Here is a 26,320-nt window from a genome sequence, read left to right as displayed (position 1 = left end):
TTGTCTTAACCTGCTGCGTCCTAATAAAAGTATTGGCACTCTTGGACCGCTTTCTTGTTTTGTCAAGATTCCCTCGGCGGTTCTCTCCCGTGGGTCGGCACGGCTCGCTACGAGGACTTTGGTGTGCGATAGCATCTTCGTACACAATCTATAGCACCTTTAACATTATCGTGGAGCCTAATAATAATAATAATAATAATAAATGAACAAAAACCAAAAGATGGCATTCCAAGGTATAATGCGACGGGGAAGAAAGAAAGAAAATCTTGAAGGCAGACAATGCGAGGAGAGAATAAAGGGTGAGGCCATGCAGGACACGGTGATAAACTATACGATATAAAAGCCATAATTATTTAACGTGGCATTGCAGTGCCTAGAGATGAAGTGACATGGAAGTGACACAGGTTCCTCTTACGCCATTTCGTTGTCCGGGTTCAGGGTGCATCTAGCAGGGTCACACACAAAGAACACACACCCGTCAACAATACTGACCGTTTGTTTTTCTTTTCACCTACAGTATAGTACAGTAGGTCCTCGAGGGACAACTAATTGCGGGCTAAATAGAAGCCATTTACACATGATCCACATGATGACATTTCTGACATTCATGTTTATTGTCGTTATCCGAAGAATAGCTTTGGTTGGGCTCGTTTGTACCGATAACACAGATAATCGAACCAAGCAACAATCCAGTCAGTCTATACTTTGGAAGCGCTCTGGACCTTCATAATTATGTGATAACTCCAAAATGAATTGGCACACGGCCAGCGACAGCACGGCAAACAACAGCAACTCCACCCACTGCTCCAGGCCCGCCCCTTCCGCCACGACCAGCACGATGACGTTCCCGAAGGCGATGGTGAGCAGATAGCCGGCCTGCAGCCAGTGTGTTCCCTCTGCGCTTCATTCTTTGACCTCGTCCAGCGGTTGCTGATGGAAAACCCGATGCACCTGCAGACGTTTCCCTCAGGAGGACCCTTCCTGTACACGCCGCTGCCGGCGACGAACACGACCAACGCCACGAACATCAGAGCCGCGGGAACTCCGAACGCCAGAGCGTACACAGCAGTCGCCTCCGAAGCACGTCACGTCGCCCCTCGGCATCGGCGTAACGACGGTCGATATGAGACTGCCGGCGTCGATCGCCATGTAGAAGATGGAGAAGAACCTAGAACCTTTCAACCACATGTTCCTCGTCAAACTGGTCCCCTTCCAAACGCCGCCACGCACGGTTTGATCCCTCCCGGTGCCAAAAGCGATGAGGATCAGACCCAAGACGGACAGCGCGCCGTGCGCGGTGCCGTCTCCCACCGTGGGGACGGCCCCCGACGGACTTGAACAAGTGGCCGACGACGTAGACCACGGACAGGTAAACGATGGTCTTGAACTTGCCGATACAGGAGTCTGCGATGATGGCCCCCAGCATGGGCGCAAAGTAGCAGAGGCTGGAGAAGCCGTGGTAGATTGGAATATATCCACTACGTAGCAACGACATCATAAAGAGTGTGATACACACCGTATGTATATGCACAGGTTCAGGAATGTGCATCACACAAGTCTTACCTGAGCCAGCTTCATCATCAGGTGAGCGAATACGTGCAGGAATCCCACCACAGCGTCCCACAGTCTGCTGTGAGCCAGTGACTGCTGGTTCCCTGTGCACGGACCCTGAAAGAGAGAGAGGGGGGGGGGGGATGAAATTACATTTTTATTTCAGACTCAGGCTCCATACTAACTCAGGGTTGACGTGTCACACCTGTAGTGATGGGAGGGGCACCACAATGTGGTGTTTTGATTGGGTAATGGGGGCACTCCCTTATTATAAAATAATGATTATACATCTCCATGGGCTCTATCCAATCTACTGAAGTTTCTTTTAGCCCAGCACCCAGCCTGTCGATGTGCGTATTCTACGTCTGCTCTAGACTCAGGCTCCATATCACATACAAAATAACAATACGCATGCAACCAATTGTAAAATCACTTATACTGGATCTCTTGTCCACTAGTCCCTTCCTAACATTTTAGTCTAGTTTTTATTGTCAGTATATTTAGTCTTAGTTTTAGTCATCATACTGTATAGCTTAGTTTTCATTTAATTTTCGTCAGTGGAAAAAGGCAATCGACGATCATTTTTCGTCTTAAGTTTTAGTCGACGTAAACAACACTGTCATACAGCTGAGTTGGCCGTGCCCGAGATCGAACACGTTGACCTTGTGGTGCCAAAGAGACGGAGAGCTCTGTATTTGTGTTGTTGTTGTTTTTTCGTTATATGTGGAAAAAAGGAATAAGAAATGCACACATGTCAAATGTCAAAGCAAATTCCTATGTGTTTTACACAATGGCAAATAAAGGTATCTGAATCTGAATCTCTGCCGGCTGAGTGACACGAATAAAAGGAAAAATCCAAATAGATCGTCATTACTCTATAGCCAATCCTAAATGTACCATGTACCTGTTGCATATATAGCTCCCCCCCTTACCTGGATGTACTCTGTCAAGCTGTTGAAGACCTGCTTGGCCACAGTCATGGCCTTGGAGAAGTTCCTCTTGCCCGGCTCGTCGATGATGTCTTTCCCCGAGTAGTACCAGTAGAAGTCACTGATGGACTCCTACACAGACATGGAGGCAAAGGAAGGACCATGATACAAAGATGACAGACAGCAAAATTCTATTTTAGTTTTAGTCATAATATTCTCTTGAATAGTTTTTACATTTAGTTTTAGTCACATTTTAGTTTACCCGGTATGTTTTATTGTTAGTCTAGTTTTAGTCGACTAAATGTCATGATATTTTAGTCGACTAAATCTACAGGTGATTTAGTCGACTAAAATTTTGGCGGGCCTTGATGCCGTCGTAATGAGTGATTTGACACTTCAATCCATTTAGTCTTAGTTTTAGTCACCATAGCTTAGTTTTCATTTAGTTTCCATTTAGCTTTCGTCAGTGAAAATAGCTAGTCGACGAACATTTTTCGTCTAAGTTTTAGTCGACGAAAACAACACTGGATGACAAGAGGACGACGGCAAACGGCACAATTCACCCTTTGTCAAGTCCCGCCCGTGGTTCTGCCCCATTCGCACCCATTGGTTGGTTTTCAGCATGTGGTTCTGCCCCATTCGCACCCATTGGTTGGTTTTCAGCATGTGGTTCTGCCCCATTCGCACCCATTGGTTGGTTTTCAGCATGTGGTTCTGCCCCATTCGCACCCATTGGTTGCCGTTTCGTGGTTGGACAAAAAAATCCTCTCTCTCTCCATCCACTACCGTTGAAATAACAGGTTTTTCAAGTTGCTTCGTGTTGATATTCTGTGCATTCAATTCTTATTTTAAACTTGGTGTCAGTAAAAAAAGGAACATCACAGGCGCAGCACGGTGACTGGGCATATCATGTTTGTTTTTTGGCTAACAAAGGGTGAATTAAGGAGTGATTTGTGGCATCAAACATCCCTCAATTCCTTCCACCCGGAAAACAAAGATTGCAGGCTTTAATTCCAACCAGTGAATATAAAGTATCTTCAGCCCGTTCACTTTGCCATGACACATAATGAGTATAAATTAAGCAAGAATATATGTGTGAGCAGCAGTGTCACCTGCAGACGAAGCAGGTAGTCCACGGTGCAGATGATGACATTGATAGTAGTGGTGCTTCCGGTCTGAGTCCTCAGGTAATTCTGGAAATCTGGAAGTGCACACAACAGACACAACAGACACGGTCAACACTCCAGAACTGGATTAAAAGGCCCATTTTTGGCATATAATATATGCCGGACTATATTATAGTCCGGCAGCCGGGGGTTATGGAGTGGGAAATTTGGTATACAGTATATTTTTATTGGCCTAAAATATTGTCTATATATACATTCATGAATCCACTTGCTGACCGGCTGTCTCTATTAGGCAATATTTTTATAGGGGTTTCTTGTGACCCTGTTTTTCATTATTCTGAATCCATTCAAAGCATTCGTTTTGCACAAAATGCACTCCTTGGGCTAAAAACGGCCATAGACGTCATGACAAATGTGATGAGGTTAGCACATTTTGGGCACATTTGGGCAGGTGTCTATGGCTGCTTTTAGCAGCCATAGTGTTTTTTTGTGCAAAACTAATGCTTGGAATGGATTCTGAATCATGAAAACCCCCTAGTTTGACATGTTGTCACATGCTACTTAAAGCAAAAGGAAACATTTTGTCCCTGCCATAGAATGTTAAAGGTAGGGTCACAAAGAAACCCCTATACAAAAAATTGCCCAAAAGTGACAGCCGGTCAGAAAGTGGATTCATGAAGGTATGTATATAAGACAATATTTTAGGCCAATAAAAAAATGACTATATACCAAATGTCCCACTTTAAACCTTTGAACATATACACGGCTTAACGCCGGGAAAGTTACACGACTCAACCAACCCAGGTGATGGCAATAATACTATAATGACCGTAGTCTTACTGTGCAACATGAAAACCCCCGTCAGGTGGTCGTTAAAAGTTGATTTCTCTCTCTGCAATTTCCTCGTGTTTCTAGTCTATTTAAATATTGCTAATTTGTCCAGTGCCGACCACAACCAGCACACGGATAGCAAAATCTCTATCTGTCTCTCATCTCCGACCACCATCAAAAGAAGCCTGTCGGCTGCCGGACAAATAATAAGGTTATACGCAGCGTTATTTAGGCTATAGAGACTCACCGTTGTTGTGGCCCTCGCAGAGTAGCTGCAGGAAGCGGAAGAGGTCGCAGGTGAATTCATCGTCCGCCATCACTTTCTCGTCTGGGGCAGAGGGGGGGGGGGGGGGGGGGGGGGCGCGGGAGATGGATGTTAATGTGGGGTTATCTTTTTTACAGTGCGTAGTGTTTGGTGTGCTGAGAGGCTAGCTGTGAAGAGTACGGTATATACATATATATACACAACAGTGGTTCTCAACACCAGTCCCGGCTGTGGACCCAGACTGCTGCTACACACACCTCTTTTCTAGAAACACGCAGAGATGGCGAGGACAATGCAAGTGGGCCTCCACGTCATTGGAAAAACACTCACATCTTATTAATATGGCATTTATATTAAAAAGAAAAAGTAAAATAAATGTCACTGCATTTTTTATTTATTTTTTGACTTGAAAAATGAGCTTTCATTGTGATATACCAATAAAACAGAACTTAAGGTATACTACGTTAGTTCCATACTTCCATTAATCCAAAGTGGTGAAAAAAAAGCGATCAATTGATTATCAAAATAAACGTACTCTGAAAATGTGGCCCACCCATCTGACCACTTAACTCATCCAGTGCCACCAGGTGGATACCAGTTATAAATAAAAGAAATAATTTGTAATTCTATTGTGCATGTAATGTGCATATCATCACCTGAACACCAAATTAGAGGAAATTTCGAAATCTGTAAAGTAAATATTTTTTTTCCCTAAAAAGGCGTCTAAAGGCGACAGTGGCAACGAGGGCGTGACGGGAAAGGCGTCCAAGGAGGAATGCGTGTATTATTCCTCCGTTATTGTTTCCGTGACCCTGTCTGTCACGAGTATCTTGTGACCCATGCCATGGATACAGTATCTGGGTCCAGACCGGGCTGGTTGAGAACCACACATCTACATCTATACGTACAGTATGAATGTAGCTGAATTATGATTTTTAAAGCAGGGGTCTTCAACGTTTTTTCAGGCCTCTGAAAGATAGTAGAAGCCCCCCCCCCCCTCACCCCACATATTTGATTCATGTTAAATGTGTGTTTTCAGACATGTAACGACCTAAATCCTCAATACTTTGTAAACTTGACCTCTGGCTCTGTACTTGGTCTGCTGCCTTTTCCCCCCCCTCTACAAAAAAATAACCGATCTACAGAAGATCTACAAGCTCACACCGCGTTGCAAGATCTACGCGTCGCGAGCGTGTTAGATCTGCTATTTTCAGCTAATGTCCCCCCCCCCCCCGCCCCAAAGAATAGGGATGAGAGGGTTCAAGTGGTTAATATATAATAAGAATTATAATAATTATAATACTATGATCACACAAAGATTTTGCAGACCGCCCTGCGGTATCTCTGCATGGGACCCCCCCTGGTTGAAGACCCCTGCATTACTGGACAGGACGTACCTGTATCACCTGTGTGGGGATGTAATGGTGTGTGTGTGTGTGTGTGTGTGTGTGTGTGTGCGACTGTGCGTGTGTGCATGCGTGCGTCATGTTATGCTTTAGCTATTGAAAAATAGCAGATCTACAAGCTCATAGCGCGCCACCGAGTGGCGCGCTACGAGCTTGTAGGTCTGCTATTTTCTTTTAAATCGAAGAACGACTGACATAGAAACATGGCTTTTTCAGAAAACTGTCATTTCAAAGAGACATTTTTAGAATCTGATCTCAGGTCAGAATGGGTTAGAATACATTGATTAAAACAACAATAAACTCAACACGACACAGCGAGAGAGAGAGAGAGAGAGAGAGAGACGTCTTGTCCACTCGAAAGGAGACGACGGATGGACTCTGAACCGCCCCCCTCTCAGAAAACTGTACAATACCTACCTGACAGACACACACCAGCTGCCCCACAGACCCCCTTTCCACCGGTTGGTTCCCAATGGGAACCGCTTCAGTTATTCTTTGGTTTTTAGTCCATGAGCCAGAGCTCCAACATTGGTGGGCAAACTATACCCTATATTAAATTGTTTATAGGATCAATACAAGTAAATTAATACATGATAACCCTTCCACAGTAGTATATATTTTTCATATTTTCTATTATTTTACATATTTTTCCTACATAATGCCTCATTTGCATATTTAAAAATGTTAAATTTGTAATACAATAAATCATTGTCTTCGTGTAAGTACTCAATTGGAGAAGTTTCATGGTGATAACAATCTAATATACAGTAGGTATGGTTTTGCACACTCAATTCATAATTAACGTTTCAATTTTGGAACTCTGGCTCATGGACAAAAAACCCAAAAAGAACTGAACCGGTTCCCATTGGGGAACCAACCGGTGGAAAAGGGGCCCACAGAGACAGACACACACAAAGACGTTCAGACAAACGCAATGCCATGGACTGAAGAAGACACATGAATGGCGCCGAGAGAGATGAGGACATATATAATAACTAAGCTAGGATTGATGAAGTCGAACAGACGGACAGACTATGGTTGGACATACAAGTACAGAGATGATGATGATGAGGCCATGAGGACAGCTTTTGTTTCTCTACGGGTTTTTTTCTTCTTCTTATGGCCACAATATGCAATGCAGGACAGATCTACTGAACTCCACAAACTCTGGTTCAATGTGTGTGTGTGTGTGTGTGTCTGTGGGGTGCTGAGGAGGGCAGGGGTGGATGGATGGATGGATGGATGGATGGATGGATGGATGGATGGATGGATGAAGGGTGGCAGCAGTGGCTCAGATGGTATACTAACTGGTTGGTACCCCAGTGTTGTTTTTGGCAGCAAATGTTGATTTTTTTGTTTAGTTTTCATTTAGTTTTAGTCACATTTTAGTCACCTGGAATGTTTTAGCGTTAGTCTAGTTTTAGTCCAGTTTTTTATTTGTTGACGAAAATGTCAGTAAAATTTAGTCTTAGTTTTCATTTAGTTTCCATTGTAGTCTTCGTCAGTGGAAAAAGGTAGGTTCGTCGTTAGTTTTTAGTCGACGAAATGAACACTGTGCGGTTTCACCTGCCGTTGGCGTGTGACAGCCTGTATAGTGCACTTCTTTGGATGAAGGCGTTATTACACCATAATATGGACGGGTATGATGTTACGCCAGGAGGTATATTCAGTGATTTCACTTAATTAAAAAAACACTTTTTTGTTTTGTTGTGATAATCCTCACAGAGTGTGTTTATAAGGAGTTCCTCCCTGTACGCCCCCCCCCCCCCCCCCCTCTTTGAACCCATTTTGGTGTTAGCATCACGTTATGCTTTAGCTATTTAAAAATAGAAGATCTACAAGCTCATTGCTCGCCATCGAAAAATCGCCGTCGAAAAATCGAAGAGCGACTGACATTTTTAGAATCTGATCTCAGGTCAGAATGGGTTAATCAGACCAGTGTGTGTCCCGTGGAAACCTCGTATGAATTTGATCTCAGGTCAGAATGGGTTAAAACAAGTGTTATGGGTTACGATGGAGGCACACATTCAGTGTGTGAACGTACTGGTGGTGAAGGAAGAGGGAAAGCTCAGCGACAATTAATAACCCATTAAAGCCGGTGAAAGCGTCTGTGTCATTTCAGATTTTGTATTTGCGCTGGCTATTCAAAAATAGCAGATATAGAATATATATATTAAAAAAAGATATATATATATATATCTTCAAGAACTGGTTTAAAAGGCAATTGTAGAATCGGCCCCAGGTCTTAATGATTCATTATGTCAATTACGTCAATAGCCATAAGGGGGTTGGTATCAGTATGGGACAGGTACAGGGGATAAAGTATCAGTATGGGACAGGTACAGGGGATAAAGTATCAGTATGGGACAGGTACAGGGGATAAAGCTCAGAGTGGATTCAGTAAAGACAAAACAATGTGTGGACATCATACAGTAACTCAATCAAGTCGTCGTGGGAAATTAAACAGTTAAAAGCAAACATTAGTAGGAAAGGCTTTAGTAATAAACGCTGTTGCCGATCCTGGTACTTTAAACCTGCAGGATATACAATAATTAGAGTGAATACAAGGAAATACTGTACAGGCGACAAAGACACACAGGCAACACCAGTGACATTATTAGCAGGGAAAGAAAAGTGTATGGATTAGTGTTAACCTCCTCCAGATGCTCTCTGGTAAATACACGTCTAACAGTAAAACAAAGTAAAACATTAATAAAAATTAATAAACCAAACGTGTTCTATAAGAGTTGAGACAGTGGAGGAACACATTCAGTGTCTCTCCACTGTTGTCGTTTTACTCAATTTAGTATTTTGTTTTTTGTATTCACCTGAAATTCTTTATCCCACAATTTTGCAACTTTTTTTCCCACCAATTATCTGATGTAATCGTGGGCGCTATACAGCACACTCCCCGGAGTGAGCAACGGACTGACCTCATGCTTCCCTCTATGCATGAGGAGTCCAAAGCCCGAGTGCTATGGTCGATTTCATCAACAATCATAAGGCATTATAAGTTAGAGATTATATTTCATTAAGTATAAAAAAAACTGCTCATAATTTCTCTACCCGTTAATGAAATGTCTAACGAACATCTTTTTTCGATTGCGTCATCTGACAAACTGTATTATGGTCAAACTTATAATAAATACCTCAGGACTGTTGATATTAAGTCAATCATAAGACACGATGAAGAATGTCTTGTAATATCGAGAGAGATATTATAAAACATTATGAATGTACAAGTACAGTTATGTATAGATAGCTTCATTATGAATACACAATACACAGTTTTCCAGAGAACATCCTTCGGTTATCACAAAAGGAATGTTGACGAGTAGTGGGGCGGAGGTTGGGGTAGGTGGCGTTAGTGTATAATGGGTGTTGGAGTTAGGGCTTACATCTGGTAGTGAATGTTTGGGTGGTTTTAGTGGGTGGGTGTTGGAGTTAGGGCTTACATCTGGTAGTGAATGTTTGGGTGGTTTAATGGGTGTTGGAGTTAGGGCTTACATCTGGTAGTGAATGTTTGGGTGGTTTTAGTGGGTGGGTGTTGGAGTTAGGGGTTACATCTGGTAGTGAATGTTTGGGTGGTTTTAGTGGGTGGGTGGTGGAGTTAGGGGTTACATCTGGTAGTGAATGTTTGGGTGGTTTTAGTGGGTGGGTGTTGGAGTTAGGGGTTACATCTGGTAGTGAATGTTTGGGTGGTTTTAGTGGGTGGGTGGTGGAGTTAGGGGTTACATCTGGTAGTGAATGTTTTGGTGGTTTTAGTGGGTGGGTGTTGGAGTTAGGGGTTACATCTGGTAGTGAATGTTTGGGTGGTTTTAGTGGGTGGGTGTTGGAGTTAGGGGTTACATCTGGTAGTGAATGTTTGGGTGGTTTAATGGGTGTTGGAGTTAGGGGTTACATCTGGTAGTGAATGTTTGGGTGGTTTAGTGGGTGGGTGTTGGAGTTAGGGGTTACATCTGGTAGTGAATGTTTGGGTGGTTTAGTGGGTGGGTGGTGGTGGTTAGGGCAGTGGTTCCCAAACTTTTTCATGTCAAGGACCCCCCAAATTGACACTAAATAGCCCGCGGACCCCCCATTTGAAAATATATGCCAGGGACCCCCCATATAAGAGAAGGTTTTTCACGGCTCTAGCAGTGATTTTCAACCCGTTTAATTTCAAGGACCCCCTAGTTTGACATGTCTATACGGACCCCCATTCAATAGCATTTCTATCTCTGGGACCCCCAATTTATGTTGTAAAATCAATGCTAATTTAACTCTGAGAGCGTACAAGTTTGTATGCTCTCTGAGTTACGGACCCATAAGGGTTCCTAATTATCATTTAGCTGGGTCGCCCCTGGAACTCCCTCAGGTTCCCCTGGGGGTCCCCCCTTTGGGAAACACTGCACTGGGTTAGGGTATGTGTGTAGTCGGGTGGAGGGTTACATGTGGTGGTATTAGGCAGGTGGCTGGTGCACTGCAGGTACCTTTGAATTTGGCCTTTGGGGCTTTTGTGGAGTGATATAAAATTTGGACTGCAATTCATTTCTGTTTTTTTCTATGCTCTGCAAACTCCTTCAGAGAGCTGATCAGTGAGCGGATCACTGATCTATAAACCCCTCCAGAGAGCTGATCAGTGAGCTGATCAGTGGATGGAGTTACTGTAGATCTGTGCTAAAAGCACGCAAGGAGACAAAATCCAACTTGTCCATCACCCGGTTAAGCGAAGAGTAAAAGAGAGCAACGTGATAACACCATAGTGTATAGGCTTGGGGCGCTATCCACAATGTAATGCCACTATCAAAGCATCACAATATACAGTATACTATACTGTATATTGCGTATATGTTATTTAAATTATTCTCGTGTTGTTTGTTTGTTGCTACAATATTCGAGCAGCCGAAAGTAAATAACTCATACTATTCTGTAGTGTATTCCTATGAGATTTAAAAATCTTGAATCTTGAATGACACACATTTTAATTATCTTATCAAAATCACCTCAAGTTAGGTATTGGGTTCATGCTTGTGCGCCTATTCAACGTATTTGGTTAGGTTAGGTATAACTTAAAATAAATTTGCACAACGGTTCAGGGAGGGTCTGGGTATCGCGGAAAGTAAACTATTGCGATATTCGAGACTATATACTCCAATATCGGCCCAAACCTAGCGTTAGTAGGGCAGTCCTGCATTTTAACCTCCTCGAGTGACTTTGAAGTTGGATTTTGTGAGGTCCTTGAGAGCGAAATGAAATGCACAATTAAGCTACACAAACACAACGGCTAGTCAGGCCAATGGAAACTATAGAAGAGACAGAGGTAGCGAGAGGACAGAATGGCTGAGACGGAGAGAGAGAGAGAATGAGACGGAGAGTGAGAATACATGAAAGCCAGTTTGTATTTACCACGTTCCATATCTGAGTACCGCGAGAGCATCGTAATGGTGGTTGTAGGGAGGGCATGGGGGAGGGGGGGGGGGGGTTGTGAGTGTGGTGTGGAAGAGGAGAGAGAGGGAGGGAGAGAGACAAAGAGACAAGACAGTGAGTGCAAAGTGCATCGCCGTCGGGATGATAAACAGGTTCATAAGGAAATACAGTCGCCGTGCCCCAACACGGTGTTAGGTGAAATCAATCCAATCAACGGCTTCTGACAGACATATGGGAGGGGATGGGGGAGGGACCACAGGCTTCTGACAGACATATGGGAGGGGATGGGGGAGGGACCACAGGCTTCTGACAGACATATGGGAGGGGATGGGGGAGGGACCACAGGCTTCTGACAGACATATGGGAGGGGATGGGGGAGGGACCACAGGCTTCCCCTCCCCCAAACCCCCCCTCCCCTACTGGGCGGGGTTTTTCCTTTTCTTTTACATGACCTGGGCGTGTTATAATGAAGTTGTAGACTCTAGAAAAGAATTCCGGCAGCCAGCTCGTAGCCTCTTGAAGGCAATGGACTTCCAATCCATACCTCCTGTGTTGAGTGGGTTTGAATCCTGATCATGTCATTTTTGTGTCCACCGCAAACCACTTTTTCTTGTGAGGATAAAGTGAACTTTTGCTTTGGTCCGACATGTGTTTTGCGACATGCTTGCGGTTATGCTTAGGTTTGGGGTAGGGTTAGTAATAGGGGGAAAACGACCGGAATAAGGTTGGTGAGGCTTCCGTCTGTGGCTTTGTGTGGTGCCACTCAAAGTCACTACTGGGTTGGGCTTGCCGGATGCATGTTCCAAAACCCCTAGTATGTCTGTCAGAAGCCGCTGAGGGGAGATTTCACCCGTGTTCCTGTACACACACAGCACAACATCCTGTGTTAATTCATCTCTGACAAAATGCACCTGCAAAGGGGGAGTGACGACACACTGGAACAAGAGTGCAAACAATCTTATACGACAAACATTATACGGCAATCTGAACCAATCTGGTTCCAAATGTGATAGGCAAGGTTTGTTGTGTGCAAGTGCTTTTTTTTCCTTCACATTACTGTGTGTGGCGGTTAGGTTACTCACTCGTGCCTTCCTCTGAAACCATTCCGAGTCCCTCGGCCTTGTTCTGTCTTTCAAACGCATTCAGGTCCAGAACGCTGCCAACACACACACACACACACACACACACACACACACACACACACACACACACACACACACACACACACACACACACACACACACACACACACACACACATTTAAAACAGCTCTGCTGTCGGGAGGAAACCTCATAACTCCAAAATGTTCCTTTTTCAGGAAATTAAAAATATACATTTTTCAGGAAATTAAGAAAACCTTATTTTTTTTAAACAAAGCAATACTGCCTCATCAAAGTTGGTGTTGTGACTTTAGATATTGTCAATTACTCGCATGAGACGGGGGAGAGGTGGTGGAGTTGGTTGTTTTAGCAGACAGTTTGAGGGTCCAATGGAGTTTAGAGGTTTTGTCCAAAGCATTTTTTACCACTTTCCATTGGTTCAATATTTTCGAAAAGGGTAATATTTTCGTAAAGGGTGCTCAATAGCACTAGTTTATGAAAAGGGTAATATTTTCGTAAAGGGTGTTCAATAGCACTGATTTATGCCAAAAAAATATCAAAAACCTCAAAAATCGAGTTATGAGGTTTCCTCCCGACAGCAACGAATACAGCCTCATACTATATAAATCTTACATTCGTTATATTATGCTATACTTTCAGAGAAAATAAACTAAATCTTTGAAGATTTCCCCCCTACAGTAATACTGGCATGCCCAACATGCCTAATACATTAGGGACGCCAGGTTGGACGGGGTTAAGCGTGTCTGGGTTTTGTAACCAATGAAAAGTATTAACTAGGCCTACAGCTTGTGAATTAAGAAATATTACACGAGAGGCGGTGGTTTAACTTTCGGAACTCGCCCCCAGCATCGCAGGCGTGCATTAATGACGTAAAACCACCCCCTCGAGTGTAATATTGCAATTATACAACAGTTGGCCTTAAAACTATTGAAAATCGCTGAATTCTTTAATGACAGATGTAGTCACTACGACCACAAATGTCCCAAGAAACAAGCTATAGCCTAGCCACCGCGTTTGCTAGCGCTCTGGGAGAACAGAGCAGCTGCATTCTTTGTTTTGATCAGGCGTGGCGTGGTGCTCGTTTGAACCACGGCTAGGAGGCTGTTTCAGATTGCTTCCCTCGAAACGACCCGTTGCATAATAAATAATATCTATCGACGGATTCATTGAAACGCAGAAGAAGGTGAACTCACCTGCAGGTCTGCATCAGAGCCTGAACGCTAAGGAAAAATCCCACATCCTTTTTATCCCTCAGATATTCCAGCATTTTCTGTGCGCACACACACACACACACACACACACACACACACACATAGAGGAAGAGGAAGAGGAAGAAGAATATATTTCAATGACAAAAAACTAATAATCTTCCACTCAAATGTACTGTAGAATGCAATGCAGCATGTGACGAAAACATTTTTCGAAATGGATGGAGGTCAATAAATAAAAGGCCCACTGACAGAAACATAGCTTTTTCAGAAAACTGTCAGGATGTAGAAGACGTTTTTAGAATCTGATCTCAGGTCAGAATGGAAAACTGTCAGGATGTAGAAGACATTTTTTTTAATCTGATCTCAGGTCAGAATGGAAAACTGTCAGGATGTAGAAGACATTTTGTAGAATCTGATCTCAGGTCAGAATGGGTTTAAAAAGAGCTTCCACAGACCTGCTGAACGGCACAGTTGCCTCCGTTGAGGATGGAGATTCCCAGCTTGAGGGTGGAGGAGACCATGACTCCCGGCTCGCCTGGAGAGAGAGAGAGAGAGCGTATCGTCACTTTGAGAGATAAGAGAGTCAATCCGGAACGTTTAACGTGAGAGGAGTTGTCCAGGAACGTGACATCAAAAGGGGGCTTTTGCCAGCCCCCCTTGCCCCTTTTACCCGTCTGTAAAACAACTGCCCTTTCCAGACCACGAATGCCATGCGTTTTACTACATGGTGAAAGAAATGCAAAATGCCACACTCCTTTCCCATGCCATTGCCGGAAAGGCAGCAGAATTTCACCTGAACTTGAACACAGCACCGCATTTTGCGTTGAACAAATTTTAGTTTAGAAATCCACTTCGTATCCCACATCTCCACTAGCTAAAGAGTGCTGGGTTTGCGCGACGGAAATAGCTGATCTACAAGCTCTCAACGCGTCGCAGCGCCCCAAAAGTGGCCCTCTTGCGGGATTTCAGCAACGACTGACATTTTTAAAATCTGATCTCAGGTCAGAATGGGTTAATCAGACCCAGTGTGTGTCCAGTGGAAACCTCGTATGAATCTGATCTCAGGTCAGAATGGGCGTACCTTTGCTGGCGCTGATCATCTGCAGGACCATCTCGGCGGCGCCGCGGTTGTGCAGGCGCGACTGCTGGTACAGAAGTCTCTGTTTCTCCATCTCCTTGTCCTGTGTGGTCGGGAGGGGAGAGAGAGAGAGAGAGAGAGATAAGCTGTAACCCTGCCGAGCAGGCCTGCACCGCCCCTTTCCCCCCCGCACCTGTGCTGTGCACTTATACTGTGTACATACACACACACACACACACACACACGGACATACAAAGCAACACAGATGACCTGGCACAAACTAGACCTATACGTGACACTGGCGGAAAACAATTATTTTATTTTGGGGGGGGAGGGGTACAATATGAAGGTTGTGATTGAAATAACGCTTGCTTGCTTGCGGGAGGGGAAAGGAACTGGTTGGAATAACGTGTTCCTTCCACACGCTATACGTCCAACCAGGGAAACTCCCCCCTGTCAGGTGTAAAGGAGCAACTTGGACACTCAGGCATGAAGGAAGCATGAGTTCAAGTCCGTTGCTCTCCCCTTGTCCCCCATATATGGGGACTAGGTTGGTGGAGGGTGTGTAGAGCCCAGGATCACATTAGATGATTGACACGGGGGTGGAAAAATGGGTTACAAAATCGTGGGATCAAAAATATATTTAAAAAAAAAAGAAATAACGCTTGCTAACGTTTTGACTGTGATGTCAAATTTTCTTTTTAAGGGGCTTTTGTTTGTACCCTCCTTATAGGACCTATACTGCAGGAGTTAGCAGTGACATGGAACTATAGTAGACAATGGAATTTGGGAGTTGACAAAATGACTCAATTGGAAGGGGAATGATATATTGCTAACTCACTTCCGAGTTCTTGGACTATACTAAGTTTCATTGGAGAGTAACCGTGCAGCGCCAGTGTGCGCACACAAGACACACACGCACACGCACACGCACACGCACACGCACACGCACACACACACACACACACACACACACACACACACACACACACACACACACACACATTCTCTTTCCGTTGTGACACATAGTGTATTAGTGGTGGAAGTCGTTATTCACAGCTGTTCATGTCAGCGGAAGCAACAATGTTTGACAGTACGGTGGTCTGCTCTCCTCAGACCGGACACACGCACACGCACACACACACACACACACACACACACACACACACACACACACACGCACACGCACACGCACACACACACACACACTCCTATATGCCAGCACAGTAGTAGACAATTTCAACGACAACAACTGACAACATCCACTCCAACAGCATGGCTGGTTGCTTCTTGTTATAGCTCTACTACTAGCGCTATACTTTGAGTATATACGGTATAGGTGGGTGTGGTTTATGTGAACACAAAGGGTTCCAGGTTTTGGTCACCGTTGGGAATGTGTACGTGTGTACTTGGATCAATGCGCTGAACCCCTAACGGCGCATGGGAAAGTCTGGAGTGTTCCTTTTAACATTGAAAGGGTTATATTAAAGGGACACTTCACCCTTTTTGCAAAAATATATATGTTAATGACGTTTAGAAGCTTTAGAACACTTTCCTGGGGGTCTTTATGTGTGTAATATGTGGTTTTAGCTATTTTAGATTGTAGCAGTGAGCACAGTGTCTCTGATGTCATGGACACTGGTCTCACTACCTTCCTGGACTACAATTCCCATTCTTTGGTGCTCTGCTCCTCCTTGTGGATAGGGGGAGAGCTGTCTTACTGAGACAACATGTAGTCCATGAAGGAAGTGAGCCCAGTGTCCATGACATCAGAGACACTATGGGCTCACTGCTACAATTTAAAATATCTAAAACCACATATTACATACATAAAGACCCCCATTAAAGTGTTCTAAAGCTTCTTAACGTCATTAACATATATATGTTTTTGCAAAAAGGGTGAAGTGTCCCTTTAACTTAGTTCTCCAGATGTTGTTCCACTTTGGTGGCTCTGGATAATAATAATAATAATAATAATAATAATAAATGTAATAATAATAATAATAATAATAAATGTAATAATAATTATTAAATATATATATATGTATATATATATATAATATATATGATCTATCAGATCTATTAGAGGAGCTAACTATAGTCTTTCTACAGTGAACTGGCAATCGTGACTAAAGTATACACGACGTAACTGCTAAGTACTTCTATAATATGACCTGGGATACTATATTGCAGTGTTATTATAGACAACCATCCTGTTGACAAAGAAAGATTAATAATACACACATAAAACACATATAAGTACCCAACCAGACACCATGCAGCCCTCCCAACCTTCCCCACCCCCTTCCTGCCCTGTCCCACCCACTCCCTATGGATGCTACATGATAATAGGACAATCCTTCTCTGGGTACAGAGGTCCTCCTTGTATTGTGTTTATTGTGTGCGTTTGAGTCTGTGTGTGAAAAAAAGTGCTTGAGTGCTTGGGTTGTTTGTGTGTGCGTGCGTGCGTGCGTGTGTGAGTGTCTGCAATGGACGTGTGCAAATTGTCTGCCGCTCGTGGGCACGTGAGTGTTCTGGTGGTGAGGGAGAAAATGTAGAGTCTGTCTGGTTTGACTGTGCAAGGCTTTTACTGTAGTCCTGGGTGAGTACAGAGAGGCGGACTTTTGTTAACGTCGACGAGGTCCAGTGCAAAATAAAGACAAACAAAATGGAGGAGAGTTGGGGAGGTTATTGTCTCAAAGCAGACGTTAATGGATGAGTTGAGGTCATGTGAGTAGAGTACAAGAGGTGAGTAGGACTCGGAAAACAGTGATGTGAGTCGAGTTTTGTTTTTTTCCTGCAGAGTGTGAGGTTTTGCCCGTCGTAGAAAAATAAACAGTATCGAATCCCCTCTATTTTCCCATAATTGCAAGAAGTGAGCGTGCGCAAAACTTCTAGTGAAGGCCAACGCCCAGGAGAACACCCAATTAACTCACTCCGTTTAAACTTTAGCGTTCGTAATATAATCCTGAACCCGATCAAGACCCAATTTAACTATTCAAAAGGCAGGTCTCCCCAGACTCCCACATGGGAAACAAACACCTGCCACTGAACCAAAGCGGAATCCTCCTTAGCCAGGGGAGATATAATATTAGGACTCCTAGCATACAGCAAAGGATATTCAGTCCAAATCTTTTATGACGTGCCATTGCTGAATCAGCAGACAACGAGCCGATCGATCGGCCTATAATACGGTAGGAAACTACTTGTAGTGTTGTGGTAACGGACACACACACTACTCTCCTTTACACTATGCTAATTGTAGCACAATATCGCAGACACAGCCAGAACTTTGGTTTCTTGGCACCAAAGGGACGACCCGTCTAGAAGAGCGTTTGCCCGTGTACCGTGATATTATTATACTATTTATATGGATGTCCCCCAAATGTTTGCATGTCCTTGTTAATATTAACCGGGTTTCAAGAGGGTATAGCATCACTTTTTGGAATCCATGTAAGAAATAAATGAAGTACAGTAACAATTTTCGGAAATGTTCACTGAGGTTTACAGCTTTACAGTTGAAGCTTTACACGAAAACAACGAAACACGATGCTAGAAGTCAGAGTTACTTTACGACTACAACATAGCGCCAACCATGCCTGACGTTTACAATCTTTCACTGAAGAAGAATTGAGAATGATTAAGACGTCTTAACCATTTCGGGGCGGGGAAACCCTTTTTGGTGTTTTAACTAAGCATTATACTTTAGCTATTGAAAAATAGCAGATCTACAAGCTCGTGGCGCGCTACGAGCTTGTAGGTCTGCTATTTTTGAAAAATCCTGAAAATGCGGCACAAACCTTTGAATATATATTCTTTCGGAAGACATTTCTTTAGAAGTTTTTTCGACGTCAGGTCTGAATGGGCTAAGAGTGCGCGCCGTTGTCGTCCAAGTGTAAACAGGGATTTTCAGAGAGCTATTCATCGCCCTATAATTTATCACGGCCACAACAGAGTCGCGGTACGGGACAGCGCCTCAGTTTGTTGTCTTTAGCTGCAGGGTCTCTCTGCACTCACGTGTGTCTCATGCAATTTAGAATGGTTGGTTGAGAGGAAAAACACAAATTAATCGGTCAGACATTGATCGGACATGGATCGGACTATACAAGACGACAAGAGGTCCAGCACAGGTCAGTCCACCGCATTGCACAGGACAGAGAGAGACAGACAGAGAGAGAGAGAGAGAGACAGAGTGGTGTGAGTGAACGCGTGAAGGAGAGAGAGAGAGAGACGGATAGAGAGATAAGACAGGACAGTCATGTGACAGCGAGGGTGGGGGGATGTGCGGGTGGGTGGGTGGGTGTGTGGCGGCCTGGTGCGGTCACTGGGTGGTGGCGCGGCGGCGGGGAGCTGCTTCGTGGGCTGACTCCCCCCTGTTCCCCTTCCCCTGGCCCCCCATACCATCTCTGTCTGAGCCTGTCGCACCTCAAAGGAAGAGTCCTCCCCCTCCTCTCCCCCTTCGTCGTCCTCACCCATGTGGCAGCTCTGTGGGGAGACAATAATAAACAAAACAAGATGACAACGCTGACAACGGCAGGCTGTTAACACCCCCATCGCCCAAGACAAAGTTCTTTGTCCTTTCTATTAGTAACGCCCGACGTCCAAAGACGAAGTATTGTCCAAAAGACGGAGTTCATCCATATGAAAAACGGATCGCATCGCTCCGCAAACTATAGGAGCGCCTGTTGTGCGATCCTCGATGTTGCGCAAGAGTGAGACGTCGTCGGAAATCTCCCTTCCCCCGTTTAGCCGACGACAATGAAAATCTTAAAACATTAATAACGCCCGTCTAATTATGAAAAAAAGGATCCCGTGTTTTTTGACGGCCCTCCGCGGTCCAGTCGCTATAGTCGCGATGGTTTTATTCTTACCTCCCGTTGTTGTCGATCGCCTTTAAAGCGGCGTGGCTATTGTTAGCTGCTACACACACACACACATTCAAAACAACATCCGGTCCGTCGGTAAAAGTGGTCCGTGTTTATAAATCCACTGGGCGCTATAATGTATTGTTGATACAATATAATGTATTGTTGATTGTTGCCATGACAGTGATGCGGTCAGGAACGAGACGAAGTCGAGTTCCGCAAGCATCACTGAAGTGTCGGCCTTTACTGCATGTCATCCCCCCATCTCTCTCCCGTTTCCTGTCAGCCTACTGTCTGTCCCTTCAAAAAACCAATAAAAGGCGTCAGCCGCAAAAAAATATCTTCAAAAAAAAAACAAAAAAAACACACCCTCTCGTGTAATATTGCAATTCTACACACAGTTGCACACAGTTAAAACTAAGAAAATCGCTGAAAAAGAATATATTTTTAATGACAGATGTAGTCACTACGACCACAAATGTCCCAAGAGCCTAGCCACCGGGTGTGCTAGCGCTCTGGGAGAACAGAGCAGCTGGAATTCTTTGTTTTGATTAGGTGGTGAACGGTGCTGGTTTAACCACCGGCTAGAAGGCTGTTTCAACCAATCAGATTGCTTCCTCGAAACGACCAGTTGTAGAATAGCAGGTAACTGGTTAACAAGTAACGAGAATGAGCCGAGACCTCTTACCTGTGCCATAATATGAGCATATGACATATAGAGGTGGTCAATGTCCAGTTTACTGAAAAGAAAGGAAGAAAAACAGAACAGAACTTGTGATGAGCATCAGACTTATATATAATGAAGAATTCATACTCCTATTTTAGAGCCGAATAAAAGTCGGTTCGGCTCTGTAGAGCCTACAATGTGACGTCATTTGAGGTTGGGGAGGGGGGGGGGGGGTACCGTCCTAAAGTCGGCTCTTCGGTGCTACTGAACATTTCTGACGAGTATGAATCAACCCTTAGAAGGTATTTTCACACTTCCAGACGCAGCGTGGAGACGTCATGCAATTAGGTCAGAATTGAGCACGCAGAAATATCAAGACAAAACCTACAAAAATAAATAAATAGCAGACCTACAAGCTCGTAGCGCGCCACCGAGTGGCGCGCTACGAGCTTGTAGGTCTGCTATTTATTTATTTTTTAATCGTGAAAATGCGGCACAAATCTTTGAATATATATTCTTTCAGAAGACGTATTATTTCTTTATTTCGACATCAGGCCTAAAATGGGCCTAAAGTATCATCATTCAGAGTGGCCTTACGTCTTCTCTGTGAGCGCGGTGCGGCTGAAATGAAGGATGAGCTGGTGCAGGGGGTCGGGCTTCGTCTCCGTCTCCTCCTCCTCCTCGTGCTCTTCCTCCTCCATGGCTTTCTAATCAGTGGGAGAGTGGAGACACATGCGCATGCAGCCATTAATTAACACAGCTGCTTCCTATTATGCAGAAGAGGCTGACGAAATGCCACCACGTGGTTCAAGGCAGGGCTTTCACTTCTAGTGATTTTTACTAGTTGACTAGTTGCCTAGTTTACTGGTCGTTTAACTATACCTATTAACTACCTAAATAATTACAAATAAAATAAAAACCTTTTTTATATTTGTACATTTTAAAACGGTGTACATTGGTGACTATAATACAGCATTCTAGCTGATGTTGAGACCTACAAAAGCCTGGAGAAAAAAAAACGGATTTTTTTCCCTTATCAACTAGTCAACTAGTACCAACAAGGTCGACTAGTGGATTTACTAGTCGACTAGTTGAATAGTCGACTAGTGGATTTAATAGTTGAATAGTCGACTAGTGGATTTACTAGTTGAATAGTCGACTCGACTAGTTGCTTAAAGCCCTAAGTTGGAGGTCAGTGAGCGTGTGACTTACCGACAGGTCGTCAATCATTTTGTCTTCAAACGAGTAGCCCTCCGTCCCCAGCCAGTTGCGCTTGTATCCGTCCAGGAACATGTTCGCCGCTCTGTGCCTGATGGGAGAAAACAATATTTTCATACATACAGTATGTACTGTACTTCATCCTCCATTTGAACACATTTAGGGCCTGGCATCGAAATTTTAAAAATGTTCTTCAAAATCCTGACAGTTTTCTGAAAAACCTTAATTTTTTATATGTAATATGCCTCCGCCCCCCCCCCCCCCCCTCCAGGGACCTCCCCAGAAGCAAAGATTTGAGTTAAAAATCGCGATTAAAAAAATAAATAGCAGACCTACAAAAATCGTGAAAATGTGTTGCAAATCTTTGAATAATATATTCTTTCAGAGTGAACGTATTAACTCAAATCTTTGCTTCTGGGGGGGGGGGGGGGGGGGTGTCCCTGGAACAACATATTTTTGGGGGTCCTTGAGACATGAGAACGACTAATTTCAGTAGTCTAGACCAAGTATTTAAAAATCAGGTGCTTAAGAAAGCCAAGTCCATTTGTACGGACAACTCCCATCCCCTCAGCTCTGAGTTCAAGCTGCTTCCCTCTGGCATTCGCCTAAAAGTTCCAGGGGCCAAAAGCAACAGGTATAAGTTCTCCTTCGTGCCTGTAGCTATATCCAGGCTCTAAATGCCGATAGGAGGAGGTAACTTGTCACCTGACTCACTCGTATTAATTATTTATACAACTTTCTGGAAGAAGTTATGGATTATAATGTTACACTGATACCTTGAACTGCCATCCTGTTTTAATGTTCTATGTGTACTATGTGCCTTTTTACTGTGTTTTTGTGTTTCATGTTACCTGCCTGTGTTATGCCTTGCTGTAAACCAAATCGCCCCACGGGGACAAACAAATAAATTAACCTGAACCTGAACCCGACATAGACATAGAAACATGGATTTTTCAAGAAAGAGGACATTTCTTAGAAACGTCCTCAGGTCTGAATGGGGCTGAGAACCGTTACCTGGGGATGTTGTAGAGCGGGGTCATCCTGAAACAGGCCACCACGGCCCTGCGTCGCTGTTTGGACAGCAGCTTGTGCCAAACCATCTTCTTCGACTTGTAGGGATGCTCCGTCTGACCAGGAGAAAAAAAGAGTCAAAGTTTGACACCATGTTTATCTGCTCCTCCAAATTCACTGAGAACATGAACTATGAGTATACGATAAATATAATGCCGTATAGTCTCGTCATGTTTATGAATTGAATATATACAGTAGGACCAGAATGGAAACGATAGCACCAACAACAACAAAAAAGGTACTTGACCGCAAGCACTTTTTGGTCCTACTGTTTGAGACCAAGGGCTCGATTTTCGTCACCGCTAAACCCCTTATCCCTAAACTTCTTTGCCTTTTTTCAGTATTTTGCTAAACATTTTTGAATAGTTAAAATGGCCAGTCTACAAGCTCACAACGTGTCAATGTAGATTGGCTAGTTGAACTATTCAAAAGATTGTTCAAAATAGTACAAAAAAAATAAAAATGGAGCCCCAAGTGTTGCCGTTTTACATTTCTGTCTAATAAAAGCATCTGATCAATCAATCAAAACCCCTCGCCGCTCTCGTGGCTCAAGTCCGCTTTATAGACGGCGGCACGCCTCTTTGGCTGTTTTTTTGTGGGCCTTTTTTTTACGGCTTGGTTTTGAGAGCGGCACTTCCGCATTCCTGGAGTGCGGAAGTGCCCGGGAGGGACGGCACCATATCTATGACTGGAAGGGTGCCTCTAACGTTTGACGTTATAGGCCACATCTAACGTCATCTTAGTGTGGCGCGCTACGAGCTTGTAGGTCTGCTATTTATTTTTTTAATCGTAAAAATGTGGCGCAAATCTTTGAATATATATTCTTTCAAAGTGAATGTTTTTAACTCAGGTCTATAAATGGATTAACTGTGTGTGTGCGTGAGTGCGTGTGCGTGCACATGTTGTGTGTACTCACCACCTCAATGTGGTAAAGGACGGCCGATACCTCCTGCACCCTTTTCACCACCTTGTCGGGGTCCTCTGCGTCCTCGGCCTTCCCGGACATCTCCTTGTAGAGCGCCATCTGCCAGCGCATGGCGGGGTCCTCCACCTGCACCACCACCAATGGTCCAAACGTCAGTAACATGCACCCATTCTGACCTGAGATCAGATTCTAAACATGTCTTCTACATCCTGACAGTTTTCTGAAAAGGCTATATTTCTGTGTCAGTGGTTCTTTTTCAAAAATAGCAGACCTACAAGCTCATAGCGCGCCACTCGGTGGCGTGCTATGAGCTTGTAGATCTGCTATTTTTCAATAGCTAAAGCATAGCTAAAGCATAACACCAAAAGGGGTCCCGGCCCAAAATGGGTTAAGTCATTTATACTCTGTGGTACGCCAGCATTGCTTGTCGAGAACCAGCTTAACTACAGAGTATAAATTAGAGCGCGCAAATCCGAAAGTTTCACGTTCTATCGGTATAACGTGTGTGTCAAATCGTACGACTTTGGCGTTAGACCTGAGGCAGATTCTAAAAGGAAATGCCTCGTAAAACCTAACTTACAGTATGGTTTTCTGAAAACCTTCACATTCTTATAAAAAACAAAATCACACCCATGTGAACTGAGTGATGCAACTCCCCTCTCTCCCCCCTCCTCTCTCTCTCTCTCTCTCTCTCTCTCTCTCATTAGCAGGCAACAGTACAGCACTATCTCCCTCTCTGTTTCTGGCACAACAGCGCCCCTACTGGTACTAATAGTCATACTGGTGCTCATTATGTCACATACATAGGTGGACACATAGGTGAACAACACATGACATTGCTGTTCCTTGGAGTGGTTGCACCGCTCAAAAAAAAACAAAAAAAAAACGATGTTGCTATATGAGACACAGAGGTGTAAGGTGACACCGAGGGCGCAGACGGCATTTAAGGTAAAACAACGTATACCGAAAGGGTATATAGCCTATATAGCACACCATCTTAACAGTTCAAAACAATAGGAAAAAAATGTATAATAATGGAAAGAAAGCAGGTATACTCACTTTGCCCTGAAGATGCAGGTTGTTTGTAAGGAACTCCCGTACCTCTTCATCTGTGTCTTTCTGCCAGGGGGGACACAACACACTCTTTAATGCACAGAACAAACACTTCGTCACTTTGGAATAAGCATCGTTTGCAAACCCCAACATGTCATAGGTTCACCGGATTTTATCCACATTTCACACAAATCGATACACGTGATCCAGTGGCATGCACAGACATTTAGAGGGGCAGGTTGAAAAAAAGACAGGGCCCTATAATCCATTCAGTTGACACAGTCACAGTACCAGTGAGTAGGCTTGGGCAATATACCGCAATATACCGTTTACCGCAATATTTGAAATCAATATCGGTAATATCGCGGAGTATATAAATAATACTGAATACAGTCATAATACTAATATCGTAATTTTACCGCCATGTAAATATGGACGTTTTAATAAACGTCTACATTACTGTATGTGTGTGTCTGTGTGATGAATTTACGAGTATTTTATTTTAAACAACTATAATTTGCATAATAACTTAGTGTCCATGCGTTGACTGGCAATGACGCTGAATTACGGCGACGAGGCGACAGCAGCATTGTCGGACCGCCTCCGCCCAGGAAAGCAAACAAAACATGGCGCCGGTGAGAGTAACAAGTCCTAGAGCAAGTTGGTTCGTAAAAAAACATCTGGAAATACTGCTGTTTGGCAGCATTTTGGGTTCCAGCCAAATGAAAAAGGCCGATAATCGATAATACCGATAATCGCGATATTATTCACGGCATCAATATCGATATAAGAAAAATCAATATGGCCCAAGCCTACCAGTGAGTATCTGATCTTGGCCAGGTTGATGAGCTCCTGGTCGGCGGGGGAGCACATGTTCAGGCCGATGGGCAGCAGCTTCTTCAGGGCCGCCACGATGAGCGACGTCTGCACAGAGTAGCGGTCGCCGCGCTTCTTCTTCTTGGAGCGTTCTTCGTTGGAACCTCCGGCCTAGAAAGGGTGGGGGGGGAGGATACATTAAGCTCACGCTGGTCGGCCGGACGGCTAATTTATACGTTCGGCTCGAGGAAAATAGCAGAACTTCACCCGGAAATATTTTTTCTTGTTTTCCTTTTCTTTTTTTTATTAAGATGGAGTGCCGCAATTTTTGTATTTTTCCAGGTTTGCATGTGTTTATGAGGTGACAGTATACTTCATTAGACACCCTGGAGTCGTTTTTATGTGCAATGGTGTATTAACTTTGTATTTAGGGTTTCTTCCTGGAGGCTGAACCCTTGACGGTCAAACGGGCCAATGAAATAAGCTGTAATATAGTGACATCACATTATCAGCCCCTCCCCTAACCCCTCCCCTTTTATCATACAACTACAGCTGTGGGTGCGGCTTCAGTTCAGGTGGATCACCACCCATCAGGAAAACCAGGCATACTTAATGAAGTGGTGGGCGTGCAAACATAAAAACGACATTTTACCAAATACTGTACACTTTTTTTGAAAAAACATCTTCCTCCTTATACAACAATAATCCTGATGATCATGTTTTAGGGTGGAAAAAAATCATGGCACTCCATCTTTAAAGATCTGTTATTTTCCTCTAGCC

The 26,320-nt window shown here is 44.0% G+C and overlaps 1 protein-coding gene across 2 annotated transcripts in view; it reads right to left on the bottom strand.

The window, feature by feature from the left end:
- The window catches only part of ryr1b (ryanodine receptor 1b (skeletal)), a 142,662-nt gene that overhangs the window by 20,090 nt on the left and 96,252 nt on the right, over nucleotides 1-26,320 (bottom strand). The window contains exons 74-89 of one of the 2 annotated variants that reach the window (XM_083773529.1): nucleotides 25,541-25,711; nucleotides 24,731-24,790; nucleotides 23,663-23,797; nucleotides 22,690-22,802; nucleotides 21,670-21,766; nucleotides 21,055-21,164; nucleotides 20,479-20,530; nucleotides 19,327-19,410; nucleotides 14,929-15,028; nucleotides 14,303-14,382; nucleotides 13,830-13,906; nucleotides 12,598-12,671; nucleotides 4,686-4,766; nucleotides 3,593-3,681; nucleotides 2,484-2,612; nucleotides 1,564-1,668 (exon numbers count right to left, since the gene is read on the bottom strand). In XM_083773529.1, the coding sequence (XP_083629655.1) occupies nucleotides 1,564-1,668; nucleotides 2,484-2,612; nucleotides 3,593-3,681; nucleotides 4,686-4,766; nucleotides 12,598-12,671; nucleotides 13,830-13,906; nucleotides 14,303-14,382; nucleotides 14,929-15,028; nucleotides 19,327-19,410; nucleotides 20,479-20,530; nucleotides 21,055-21,164; nucleotides 21,670-21,766; nucleotides 22,690-22,802; nucleotides 23,663-23,797; nucleotides 24,731-24,790; nucleotides 25,541-25,711 (1,557 nt within the window). The remainder of the gene's footprint in view (nucleotides 1-1,563; nucleotides 1,669-2,483; nucleotides 2,613-3,592; nucleotides 3,682-4,685; nucleotides 4,767-12,597; nucleotides 12,672-13,829; nucleotides 13,907-14,302; nucleotides 14,383-14,928; nucleotides 15,029-19,326; nucleotides 19,411-20,478; nucleotides 20,531-21,054; nucleotides 21,165-21,669; nucleotides 21,767-22,689; nucleotides 22,803-23,662; nucleotides 23,798-24,730; nucleotides 24,791-25,540; nucleotides 25,712-26,320) is intronic. The other variant, XM_083773530.1, reaches the window with a different exon arrangement.

Source organism: Protomyctophum parallelum (genome assembly GCF_964188405.1).
Source record: "Protomyctophum parallelum genome assembly, chromosome: 9".
Classification (NCBI taxonomy): Eukaryota; Metazoa; Chordata; class Actinopteri; order Myctophiformes; family Myctophidae; genus Protomyctophum; species Protomyctophum parallelum.
The sequence above is the reverse complement of the archived record's forward strand: the minus strand, read 5'-3'. Positions and strand labels throughout refer to the sequence as shown.